The 13,608-nt window shown below is 41.7% G+C and overlaps 1 protein-coding gene across 1 annotated transcript; it reads right to left on the bottom strand.

Annotated features, from left to right (window-relative positions):
- Window positions 1–445: 445 nt before the first annotated feature.
- TMEM40 (transmembrane protein 40) lies at window positions 446–12,519 on the bottom strand. Its single transcript, XM_021283234.2, has 13 exons — window positions 12,383–12,519; window positions 11,099–11,155; window positions 10,317–10,456; window positions 9,585–9,738; window positions 8,117–8,224; window positions 7,176–7,229; window positions 6,327–6,362; window positions 5,031–5,063; window positions 3,560–3,619; window positions 3,154–3,225; window positions 2,997–3,071; window positions 2,206–2,268; window positions 446–1,751 (listed from the first exon to the last, which is right to left on the bottom strand). The coding sequence occupies exons 2-13, from the start codon at window positions 11,145–11,147 to the stop codon at window positions 1,732–1,734; spliced, it is 864 nt and encodes a 287-aa protein (XP_021138909.1). The 5' UTR covers window positions 11,148–11,155; window positions 12,383–12,519; the 3' UTR covers window positions 446–1,731.
- Between the last annotated feature and the right edge of the window lie 1,089 nt (window positions 12,520–13,608).

Genomic DNA, 13,608 nt, shown 5'->3' with positions numbered 1-13,608 from the left:
ATCTGAGAGAACAGCAGGAAACTCCCTGATACCTGAGAGAATGCGGCTGAACGTGTAAGTTGCTTTTTTTCTACAGGATTGACTCTTCTCATGTGAGCTGCTCTATGTTGGGTGATCTGTTGATCTCACATCACGGGTTCCACTGGGTGATTTTTTTAAAATATTTTGCTATTTTTAAATGCTTTGCTTTAAGCAGCTTCTGTTTAAATATATGTATATTTGTATTATATATATATATATATATATATTTTTTTTTTTACTGCAGAGTACCAAATTTAAAAGGATTTCGTACTAAAATAAGTTTCTTATCCTGACTATTCCACAAATTACCTTTCAGAAAGATATTAATACAGCAGAAGAAACTAAAAAAGCAGTTTACATCAGAGCAGGGTGACTATGCAGAGTTTTCAGTTCACTCAAAAGCCATTTGACATTAACAATGGTACACTGGTCTCAGCAAGAATTTATTTGCAGACTAATGACACAAAATATACAGTATTTTGGTATAACAGGCTTTCTACAAATACATGTAAATAGTACATGTAAATGAGAACATAAATACAACAAAATAACTTCTATTCATTGTTATTACTTAATCTAATCCCTGATGTGTTTGGTAACTGCTGTGCTGTGTTGCTACAGGCCTGCAAACGATAGCTGGTATTTCTGATGTACAAATGGAACTGCAACATGCAAGAATGATCAACACTGGTGCTTAAAATTTAAAATTAAGTACAAATAAAAAGTGTGTTAATGGTCTAAGCAAGGTTTGAAATTGCTTCTCTAAAACTCTGGGCTGTTTGGGCTAATGACTTTTAATCTACATTTCCTTACAACTTCATGTTTTATAGCTCTTTCTGTCTGAGTTGATGCCTTCCTCCTGTAGGTATGAAGACGTTAAATTTTAGTAAAAATGTAAAGTTGTACCTTTTTTTTTTTTTTTTCAGTATGCTTATGATTGCATTAGCCCTACATATATAATGTGTAACCTGTCCTTATGAAATGAAAGCAATGTCTAAGTTGCACCTTATTTTACTCGAAGAAAGAAAAACATTAGGGGTTGAGTCAAATCAAGCACTTTATTTTTCCTCTCAGAAGAGATGAAATTTGCTGCTGTTAATAGTCTCATTACTGCACCATTATGTCACTGTGTGTAAAATCTCACCCAGCTTTCCCTGGGTGAAATCATTATACACCCACTGCATTGAGTTCTGCCACAATAAATTAATCTGCTCCAGTGCTATTGCACTGTTGGGGCTCAACTGTGTAAGCAAGCAGCTGGTGTTTGTTGGTGCGCAGCATCACAAGGGGTGATGAGGAGGCGGCTCGGTGGCTGCCAAGATTCCTACTGAAGCATCCAGAGCCTAATCCTGAACCAGCTGAGGATAATATCGGTCATTTTGTTTTGGATTGTTTGGATTTTGGTACAGCATAGGCAGACTAACACAGTTGCGTGGGTGAGGGAAGGACAATGTGTTTATATTTAATGGAATTAAATATAAACCTATAACTAGATTGTCTTAGGAGGTCTGCTGAGCCACACAACACTTCAGAAGAAAGAATGGGATGCTGTAACGCAGTTTCAGCCTTGTTTTTGCGGGAATGATGTCTTTCTGTGGTTTAATATTTCACATCAGCTATTAGATTTTTATCTTTGCCTCATGAACCAGTTCTTTTAATCCCAGAAATTCAGGCAGCAGGATTTTGTGGAGCTCTCCTGAAATACTCCTCCTAGGCAGCTTTCCTCATACCTGCATGATGGAGAAAAGGGAGACTGTCAGGACTGTTTCAAGTTGTCAGGTATCTACACAGCTTTTCAGCATTCTTCATATTTTGTGTTCATGAACACAGATAAAGCTGAGACTGGAGTCTGAAGACCCGATGAGAAACCTACCCCCACTCCCTGATTTTTAATTGAGCCACAGAATTCTTATTCAGACGTTGTGAGGAAATAGTTAATACCTCATACAGGGCAGAGTATTAAAAATGTGAAAATGCTCTCCTACATGGAAAGAGTCAAGAATAATTAATTTTCATACCGAAGCAGCTGTAATGAACTGCAGTGATTTATTTATTTTTTTTTTAATTAAGAAAAGAAGACAGGGAATTGTAATTTAGAGAAGTTAGTCTTAAGACTTGCCCAAAACGAAGTACCCAGGAAGGTCTAGGGAATAAGCATGCAGTCAGTAAGATCATCACTGTTACCTGTTGGCCTGAATTTGTCGATCAGAGGAACGAAACTGTCAAGTACGCTCCGAATTCGATACACTAATTGTGAAAACAAACATATTTAGTCAAGATGAGACGGACAGCAGCATAAAACATAAAAAATAGAAAAACAGCAAAAAACAAATATTGCAATATTAGTGAACACAAGATTACTGTTTAAACAAGTATTTTTGCTATATCATTAATAACAAAGTAGTGACAAGGCTGATTCCTGAGAGAACTGTCCACAATCTACCAAAAATATTAGCACAAGATTACAAAGGAGACTTCTGTTTTGAGTTGGGAAGCCTTAACTTGCTGCTAGTTGCATCTTTCCTATGCCACCCCTAGGGACTGTGAAGAATGCCCACGTTTTAATACCATTTTCAGTAGCTGCTCTTCCGCAGGGCGTCCAGCCTCCTCAGTCCCAGGGGGACGAGTGGCAGCCTGAGTGCGCAGCACCTTCTAGAGTGTGTCTGGGAAGATGCCTTGCTGCTAAAATTATATGTTGTCATGGCAACTGAGCATTCAGCCATTGCTGCAGAAAGAGGTGACTCAGGGTCTTGTGATCACTGAGAACGAAAAATGAGTCAACCTTTCCCTTCAGTGTCACTCAGGCGTTTGTCTCCTGCCACGCTGCGTAAATGTGAATGAGGTGTTACGGGATCGTTACGTGACGCTTTATGGAATCTCAGCACTAGCGGTTTCATAGACGTGCGTAGTTTAATGACCGTGTGACCTTGCAGCCTCAGTGTGGATACAGAGCTAACTGCCGTAGATGCACTTACCTAGACCAAAGTATATCCCTGTGGTTTCCAGGGAAGCAAAGGTGATTAAACCAGTTCCAAGAGAAATAGTCCAATCTAAGGCAAAAAAGTAAATGTTTGGCTTTTTTCATTTTTCTAGTGTACAACAATTTATCCTTCTGTTGAAGTCTTGCCTTACCTTTGTAGTAGTAGTAACAAATTAGTAAAGCTCCAATTGCAAAGCAAAGAATGACAAAATGAAAGAATTCATCTGAAATAGAGAGGGAAAATCAGGTCACAACTGTAGGCATGGCCCTTACAAATACACCTTACAGTACAGTGTATCACCCAGCAAATAAAGTCTATTTCCACGAGATGTCTTATATACCAAAATCAACTGCAAAACATACATGTACACAAGTTGTTATGAGGACCTGTCCTCTAGAAACCTTGATGCAGTTCAACAAAGTACATCAAAAAAGCGAGGGGGGGAGGCTTGAACCAGAAATCTTACTCGTGAACTAAGATTCAACAGGGTTGACAACACAGAATCACAGAATGTTAGGGATTGGAAGGGACATCAGTTGAATTTAAAGAAAAATTACCATCCTTCCGTATGCCCATCCACCGCACTGCCCACTGACGGAGGCGAGTGTTCTCATATGCTACAAAAAAAGAAATGACTTTTATTGGCATGGAACTCTGAAATTAAGGAGTTTAAAGTTGATTTCCCTTTTTTATCTGAAATGGATTCTCAGAGCAGAATATGTGTAAAACGGTCTGTTCAAAGGAAAGATCTGCAAGCCTTTCAGAAAAATCAAATTAGCAATTTTAAAATCACCCCAAAAAGAACAAGGTTTGTTTGTTTGTTTGCTTGTTTAAAGCATAATCAGATGGTTGCATTAAAAATACATAATTGTTTTAAAGCAAACTGTGTATTTTCTGTCTAGTCTGGGACAACAAATAGTGTCAGAATTACAGTGGGGGAGTAAAGCAGTAGTACAAGGGAGCTTTGGTTTGATTCTTGGGTGCTTTGCACAATCACAGCTACAGTAATAGGACCATCTAACCAACATGAAGCGCGTGAGTACCGTCAATCTGCTTAAGGCTGATGTTGAAGTATTTCTGCACCCCTGAAATTAAGAACTGTACCTGACAATTAGTCTCCTATAGCTAGCTATACTAATACACAGAAGAGCATAAGAACAAGCTGAGTATTTTTAGAGGTTTAAATAGCATTTTGCTCTACACTGATTGTGAGAGGAGTTGCCCAATTATGTTATTTCTCTGATTGTATTGTCTGAAGTCAGAAAGAGATTAATATTTTACCAGATTTCCAATGGCGTGTTCAAGGCAGAAGTTTTTCCCTCTGTTTGTTGATCGCTTGAGGAGACCCTTAGGCAGCCTGCTGCAGTTTGCCTTAGGGAGTTGATTCGTCACAAGTTTTGGATGCTGATTTCACTGAGGCTGGGCTGTGCAGCCAGGCAACCGCTGCCTGGCAGGGAATTTAATTTTCTCTAAGGATGTAAAGGAGAGTGCTGGAAGTGTACTCCAGATGAGCTGCAGACTTACGCTATTGTGCTTTTGAACCATGAAGCAACTGAGCTTTGCCAAGAAATTCTGTTCTGGGTCACCAGATACTGGAGTCACATTTTTTAATTTTTGATTCTTTGAGCATTCTGGATTGATCAAGTTCTGGTTTGGGGACAAACTCTTTTATTGGACTATTAATGTTAATGTAGCACTGCACAATTCTGACTCACAGATGTTCCTCTGTGCAGTGGTATGAATGATCTATAGATGCAGAATTTATCAGAACATCAATTCAATGTCTGTTCTGTATTTTTCTCCCTCCTAAATGCAGCAGTCCCACTGTAACTTTGTATCATGGAACAACTTGCACAGTATTCTTTCTAATAAAGCATTACAGTGCATTTTAATAACTGTTCTCAAGCTTCTGCTTTTTGATTACAAAATATCTCAGTATCAAGGAGTTGGTATAGCATCGCTAAACAAAACTCAGTCCTGAAAGACAGCATCCACAAGAAAAGCTTCTGCTTGCTTGTTTGTACTTACCGTCCCCAGCTGAATCTTCTCTTCTGGTAATCTCTGAAAAGCAACTTAGTTTTACTATTTCTGGTGGTAAAACTACAAACATGTTGTTTCCCACCATTGCACACTTGCAAGCACAGCGAGTAGTCACTATTTGGTGACTCAGTATAGACACAAGAGCACTTGAAAGTGACAGGAAATGAAAGAAGTTAAGAGGGCATAAGAACAGATGTTAAATAAACAATAAAACTGACAATTCACAGCGATCGAAGGGTCTTTGAAATAGCTGGGGAGTAGAAGATCAGTGGCCTCTGTGTTAATGTTCAGTTGCTAGAACTGAAGCTGGAACCAAGCAGAGCTGCAGGTGTGTATCGCTTGTGCCTGTCCAATGCAGTAGGCACAGCGTCCTGCACTAGCTAAATGTTTTCAGTGTCCTGTAATCCTCCTTCTGCCCCTGTCAAGGTGGGGAGAATATTGTATTACAATATATTTCTCTACCCTGGTATTTTATGTAGCTCCCTGGGGATAAGTCACTCAAAAATCTCTCCTAGGGATTGTGCTGCGACTTCTGTCTTCTCCCCAGCTCTGTCCTCAGCTGAAACAGCCCAAGTCACAGCAGCCTGCCCAACCACAGCATAAAAGTTGGTTGAGCAGGTGACCTCTCCAAGAGGCTGGTCTGCTGGGCTGTCTGCCTCTGAACTAATGAATGTCATGTTGGCCTCGGAGTGGGAGGGATGACGGTAATGCCATCAAGCCACTGAAAATTTCCTGCTCTGGGCTTTTACATCTGTGCTGCTGCTGCTCAGCAGTCCCTGATGAAAGGAAATTTGCCTTTGGCTGTGTGTGCAAGCCCCTCAGCTGGTACTCTGCCGCTTGTCACCTGACTTTCACCTGCATCTCCTCTTGGGGAGCGCTCTGTGCTCAGAGCCGACTGAGGAAAGCGTCCAGAGCTGAGTATCGCTGTTTTGCAGAAACCAGGTTCCAGCTCCCCCCAGTCTTGCAGGGCTGAGGGGAATGTTGAGAACTGCCTAGCTTTCTCAGGAAAGACCAAATAGTTGCTCAACAGAATTGCTGGGTTTTCCCCTAAAAAGGATGACAACTGCTGTCAGCTGATCTTGTGAGAACCAGGCAGACCTACATAGTAGCCACTATGAGAAGCTTGCAACAAAACCTTTGCACCATGCCCAGCCCCAACACCAGACTAACTGAAAACCAAGGAATTAACAGCAAGAGGGTTATTTTTTAATATATAAGCATGTCAGAAAGCAGAAACTGCAGCTACGGTCTTCCAGCAGGATGAGATTATCTGGAAACTCTTACCTGAATGTCCATAGGGAGCAACCTCTGCTGCTTTCCCTAAAATATGACACAAATATGATGTAGATTAATATCCATAATAAGTATCCATACCTTGCTGTTTGTCCTAACCCCTGCAGCTCTGTTGAAATTGTGGTTGTGTAAAGGTGACAAGGTAGGTACCGACTGACTCCTCAGAGAGGGCAGCTCTGTTGTGAGTTACACAGTTTGAAAGTGGGAAACATGAATGGATTATTAACTCTCCATATTCCATCTCTCACAATAGCTGGAGTTGGTAGAATTAGATCACCTAATGTCAGTTTAAATTATCTGCTCTTACATCTGGGCTAAGATCAACTTAAGACATTAATTAAATTATTAAAACCTTTACTTTTTTACATCTATGGTTCTATGCCACAAGCTGATAGCTATTTCTGTGGGTCGACACAAGACATTATCTGCATTGTGCTTATTTTCCATCTTTCCTTTGGAAGGAAAGGAAAAGCCTCAGGAACGAGACCCAAGGTCCTTGCTGATGATCAGCACTGAGGGCTGACTGCAGACCCTGCTAGTGGCTGTGCTAGATACTTTCAAAACTCTTTTGCTGCATTTCAATGGCAATTGTGCAAACCCAGGCAGCAGGACTTCTCCCACCACAGCAGATTTTGCTGTTCTCCTGGTCCGACTCAAACCACAGGGCATGGCTGAGTGTCAGTATTACTTGAGCTTTATCTTGTGGGAAATGCCCTTCCTACCACCAAATTCTGACTGGTCCTTTTGTTATGTCTATACCTGTTAATACACCTTTGTTCAGAAGAGGGTTTATATTAGTTGTCTCTAGTAAAAATCAATACTATTGTCACTTTGTCCTACCTCCAAGTAATTTGCCTTCAGTCTTCTGTTTTCCTAAATCTTCCTCATCGCTGTCTGGAGAGAGAAAATGGTTCTTCTTCATATTAAATAAAAATGCGCCAGCAGTATCAGAAACAACAGCACTGTAGTTGTTTGCTCATAATATAATAATGGTGTATAAAGGGGTATAATAGGAAAGTTCTTATTTTAAACACATACATCATCAGCACTGCCAATTAGTTTGAAAATATTATTTCTAAATGCAATTCATTCGATCTTAATCAGCTAGTGACCTTACACAACACAATAAGCCAATATCAGCATTATCACTCCCATGTTGCCTGTCACTTCTTAGTCTCTCTCATTTTCCATAAATCACACAGTATCACAGTATCACAGTATGTTTGGGATTGGCAGGGACCTCAAAAGATCATCTAGTCCAATCCCCCTGCTGGAGCAGGAACGCCCAGGTGAGGTCGCACAGGAACATGTCCAGGCGGGTTTTGAATGTCTCCAGAGAAGGAGACTCCACAACCCCCCTGGACTGTAAATGTAGGAGTAGTTATATTTATCCAGTCCTAAAATGACATTCGCCTCTTTGAAGGCAACAGTGAAGCTGACGTGGCCCCCAGTGAAAATGACTTTGACACCCCAGTCTAGTCCATAAATACACTGAAGATCATAGAAGTGATGATCTTATATTTGGCAAGAAATCCTGCAGCAGGGTTGTACCTTTCTGAAACCTCCAACTGTCACAAAAGCAGAGGCAGCCACTGTTTTGCTGCTGCTGAATCTAAAGGTACTGATTATCTTCTGTGTTCTCCCTTTTGAATATTCTCTTACTTTTTTTCAGAGTTATGCAAAATTGTTACTGAATTTCTGCAAGTCTCCGATGTGAGTCTCTCATGAATGTGCAATCGGACTAAATTGTGTGTTAGGAAAAAAGAAAATAATCTTGTTACCTTGTATATCTTCATCCATGGACTCATGGGGTGAGTTTTCAGCTCTTTTTGCCCCTTGTGAAAGCATGAGATTCCTTTCCAATCGCTTCAGGAGTTTGAATTTTTCATCTGTTTTATACATAGAGAAAAAAACATTAGAATAACAGATTTCACAATGCTTTATTAAAGACCCTTAGTCTTATTTCAGCTGTGGTTTTTGCACACAAGTAGTACAAAGCATTACGAATGAAAGCATCTTATACACTACTGTCTAGACTTTCTTAAATGGCTGTGGTAGATGGCTGAAGTTTCATATTCTGGCCTTTAATTTGCCCTGTGAAAATTCTCGCTCCCTGCAGCAATAGCAGCTGAAAGGCGCTTTAGCTGCTCACCCTTCCCGGGGCCGCTTCTCCCGTCAGCCCGCGCTCTGCGCCGGTTCCCCGCGTGTGCGCGGTGCCAGCACCCTCTGCTGGCACAGAGCGGCGCCCGCAGAGCCACGCGGGACACGAACCCGCGGGTGCCGCGCCGGGCTCTGGCCGGCTGCTGGCCTGGGAGGCTGGAGCTGCAGCTGGTTCTTAACACCTTCACATTCAGCTCTGAGGGCCAGCAGGTCTGTGCATCTCTTCATTATTAGCTGGAATATTTGGACGAATGCAGCTGGACACAGTTCCCCCAGCTGCGCGGTGCTGCTCGCTGTACAGGAGCAGGAAGGGGGTCCCTGCTGTGACCAGCTTCCCTAATCCGACAGACGAGCAAAGCTGGGCTGCTCCCCGGGATGGGAGGTCTCTCCCCTTCATGAACAGATTTGATCAAGGCAGAAACAGAAGCAGGATCTCCCTGAGGATCTCCAGTTAAATCCAGGGTCATCTTAAGTGAATGCAGCAGTGACCTATTAAAGACAATGAGTCTATGGACCCTGTGGAACTGCATTTGGTTTCTTATTGCACAACTACGCAAGTGAGAAGTACAGTGCAGACATTGTATCTTGTTGTCAGGTTCAGCACCCTGAGGGGCATCCTCTATCCACTCCTTGTAGTTACTGTTACACGTGTTCTATGGTCATTTGCAAGAATACGTTCATCATTTTTTGATTTCTTTGCAATATGAGTGCACAGAATGGTCCAGGCTGGCTGGATAACAGCCCATGCAAAAAGGCATCCTGGGTGTCATGAATTCATCTAGACAGAAATACTGCAGCACCACTTTAAGACAGAAAAATGTCTTTGGCATCATCATCCCAGGACATCCTCTCTCCCTAAACTAATAGGATTTTTTTCCCCAAAAGAAGCCAAGTCAAACTAAAGAAAAAACTTCAGCTCCCATCATCACAGTACCTAACTGACTTTTCTAAGCAGTATTTCGAGACATTTCAGTTGTTCACCAATAGTCACTTCCAAGAATATATCAGCGTTTTCAAGCTGGTGTCAAGTCCCACTGGCACTGCAGTAATTTTAATCAAATAGCTGACAAGCAGCCAGGTAGGACTCACCCTTTTCCTTGCAGCTGGGCAGCTGCCTATACCCAGATGGGTTGGTTGTCTTCATGAAGAGGTAAAGAACAGCCATTGCCTTGGCTCCTTTCTTCTCTATGGCTTTCAGACAGGCTGTACAGCCTCCAGGCAGGACATTGCAGCTCTTGAGGAGCTGAAAGAAAGGGAAGTATATTTACAAATAGTCCTTCCAATAAAATACAGCCTGTAAAAACATATCCTGCTATACAGATGAATGTATCTCACCCCATCTGTGGGAAATGTAATTCCCTGCCCCCACCATACAAGCTGAAAATCATGGACAAAGAGTAATGCCAAAGGTGGGAAGAGAATGTAAACTCCATTCAGCAACTCAGAGCAGAGCCGTCAACTGGGAAAAAGGTGTGTTAATAGTTGGCTATTTAAAGAGCTGGAGAAATATAGGGTCTAAAAATGGACATGCTGTATCTTGCAGCAAAATGTCACTACCAATGGTCTTGCCTAGAAAACAGTGAGCTAAACTGATCCTGAGGAATTTATACAAAGCCAGTTACTTTTTCACATGGAGAACAATAAAGTAAAAAGCAGGAGCCTGAGTGTCATTTATCTAAGTGCCCTTTTACAGCACTTAGCATGTGTTAGATATCAAACAATTGGACTGTAGGTTTTTTCTCCCCCAAGTGTATCAGAGAAGTATAAAAGTATCTGTATAACCATGTCATACAAAAGATGCATGTTTCTCTAGTAACTTACATTGTTCTGTTCTTCGGTATTCAGAATAGGTGGATTGGTGGTGGCTAAACATTTTACAAGTGATTCCCAGAAGGACTGGTTCATTTTCTCATGGTTCTCCAAGTACTTGGCATCAGCAGTAAAACTCCTCTGGAAGACGCCTGGGGGGAAAAACAAGCAAATCACTGTGGAGCAGCAGAAGTGGGTTGTGTGGTAGCGTTCCTGTGGTGCTAGGTATGGCTGTCCTGACAGATCTCAGACTCTATCAGATTCTAAAGTCAGCCTCTAACATCAGGCATCAGACTCTAACAGGCTGCCCAACATCAGCATATTAGCGTACAGGGTACAGACTACTGCTGTATTGCATAAGGCAACTCAGTCTGCCAGAAAGCGGTAGAAAAATGTCAATAGTCCATACAAGTTACTGATGTCTATCGTCTCAGAGAGGCAGGGGAAGTATTTCTAGCTATTTATCAGGTGCTTGTTCTGACCATGCTGTTTTATAGACAGGCACAAACACACAAAGGGCTGGATACCAAGATCCTGAGATAGCTTATGAGGCATTTAATACACAGCAAAATCTCCTCCTTGCATCTAAATTCCCACAAGTACATGCCCAAGGCCTAATGAGAACCCTGTGGAAGAGCCAGGAACTGGCTGCTGGTCTGTCTTTCACAAGCAAGGAGATGGATGGAGTATCTTTTCAGAGGAAGCAAGTTTCATTTACTTGTGGCCACCCCAGCAAACACTGTTGTGTGTATTGTGAATGAGCTGAAGCTTTGATCTTTGTGTGCTACCCTTACCTTGCTGTTCTTCAGTAAGATGTGGGAATGGGCCATTCAAGTCCTCCATTGCTGTACCTGTTCAAAAGGGGAGAAAAAGCATATTTAGAAACAGATCAGCCTGACCTTCTCTATTTTTCTGTCTTACACTTGATTTTCTGCAAACACGGCGCCTATCTCTAGGCACTTCAGTTTTGAAATCACTTCTCTGTTGCAATGGGAGTTTCACATCATGATTCATTTACCTTCCTGTGAATTCTCCTCTGAGTAAGTCTTGCTGGGCTGGCCTTTGGTTATTAAGAAACAAAAGTCTGATTACGAGTAAAACGAAAAGAAGTCTGACTTGATCATTCACATTGTTGTTTTTTTACAACTACCAAGGTGTCTAATTAACTCTTTACCACAGAGGTGAGTAACTCAATAGACCCTGTTCCATTCACAAAACAGAACAATTATTCTGTACCTTTGACATCCCTATACTTAAAATGTACCAATCGGGGAAAATAGTAGAAATAGTTCATAGGAGAGCCCCACAGGGTTTGGGATCCTTGTTTCACTGAAGAATTTGCACTTCAACATCTATTCTTTCCAAGCTGTCAGGAAAAGGAAATTTCCACAAGCTTTAGGTTTATGAATTAAAAATGTTAAGTTTCAATTCCAGATTTCTTACTGGTATTTGCCATGGAAATAAAACATTCTGACATCGCCCAAATCCAATTTTTTCCTTTTGTTTTGCTAGACTTGCCCAAGAAAATTTGTTTTGAGGCTGTTTCATTCTGATGATGCTTTTTTATTCTTGTGGTGGTTGTGGTTCTGAACAGTTTCCTCTGCGTACTGAGGTCCAGGCATCCTGCACTGACTACATCTCCTTTCATGCAACCGTTCAACTAAACCACTATTGTACTGAGAGATGCAAAAGGAGATCTTTGTGGGCCCTGAACTGTTGTTTCCACTATGCAGGGTGCACCAGGAAAACATTTATACACCCACAATTTTTCTTACAATATGACTTTTGGTCCATTCAACCAAACACTTTCAATCAAGCAGTTTGAAAACTAAGTATTTCCTTTAAATTTGCCAGGTGGAAAACTCTTTCTTTTCCTTCAGGCAGTTTCAGTTTTCTAGACATCATCACATCAATCAGAAAATATTCCAATAGAAAATCCAAAACGGGTCCAGTTGATATTTTCAGAAGGACAGTGTAACATACAAGCAAAACCATTTTCATTCTGAAAACAGAACAACTTTTTCATGTGTCAGTTGTCAGAGAGAGGAAATTAGATACAAACAGACCCCCCCCCACACCTCTCCTTTGGAACAAGGGTCGAGGTCCCACATTTTTGGTATGTTGGTGATTCTGGGGACTTTCTCCATTCCTAGGCTGCAAGTGTTCTTCAAGCGATGAGGTCCTTAGTTTGAAACTCTGTTTAGCCACTGGTTTGCTGTTTGGCTCTGGGAAAATTACGTAACCTCTTGAACCGCTTCTAAAGGTTAAGTCTAGGAGACTGCTTACCTACCTCCTACGTGCATTGCGAGAAAAAGAAATTAGTATTTTAAGAACATTCTGAAAGTATTCTCAATGGTGACTCTATGCAAGACATCTACAATGGCAGATAACACATTTTATTTAACCACCTGACACACCTGGAAAAACTGGCAAGTTTTGGGACAAACAAGCTTTGAACTCTATCAATTAGTCTAATAAAAGTTCTTGCCTCTCCCATAAACCTTGCCTGAGTTACATACAGCCTGTGATGCTGCAGCTGCGGCAGCAGCGCTGAGTGACAGTCGCTGGCAAAGTGAGACTGTGAGCACCCGATAGGGAATGCAGGAAACACATCTGTGCCCTCTGCTGGGTCAGCAACAGCTCCTGTTGAAACACAGGAACCAGCTCACCACACCCTGGACAAACTCGTTCTCAGACACACAATAACGAACATAATTTCTGTGCAGTTATGTATCTTCAGCCATGGTTTTCAGCACATCTAAGTGTCTTTCTTGCCTCTCTGTTTACTCAGCTTAAACCTTCCGAGAGCGTTTGCTTTTGTAAGCTAAATCCTTTAGATTTCTTCGAGGACTGCAGAGTTAAAATACCAGGCCTAAAGGAACAAAATTATGCTAAATATAAATATTTATCTTCTCCCTGAGTTCCATTTTATAAAAATATTTATAAATATCTACAGATTTTACTGCTGAGTGAAATTAGGAGGTCTGTCTTTGGGGCTCCTAACACCTAGTGAAGGCCACGTTCATTGGCACGTTCGAGGCCGGTTGCTCTTCCTGTGCCATGAACCTGTCGCAGGAGCTGCCGTACGCTGACTTTGCGTCATCCCAAGGCAAAGCGAGTAGGTGGGCAGTGGCAGATCTGTCCCCCCACGCACAAAGCAAGAGCAGATAGAACACTGGAGGCACAGGAGGTGCTGTCAACCTCTTGCTATCAGACTGATTTACCTTAAAACTGGTCATTTGCCCACCCGAATGACCGAAGTGCTCAGCTGTACCAGCAACAGAAACACATTTGCCTAATGCAT

The sequence above is a fragment of the Columba livia genome, chromosome 10, assembly GCF_036013475.1.
Source record: "Columba livia isolate bColLiv1 breed racing homer chromosome 10, bColLiv1.pat.W.v2, whole genome shotgun sequence".
Lineage (NCBI taxonomy): Eukaryota > Metazoa > Chordata > Aves > Columbiformes > Columbidae > Columba > Columba livia.
The sequence above is the reverse complement of the archived record's forward strand: the minus strand, read 5'-3'. Positions and strand labels throughout refer to the sequence as shown.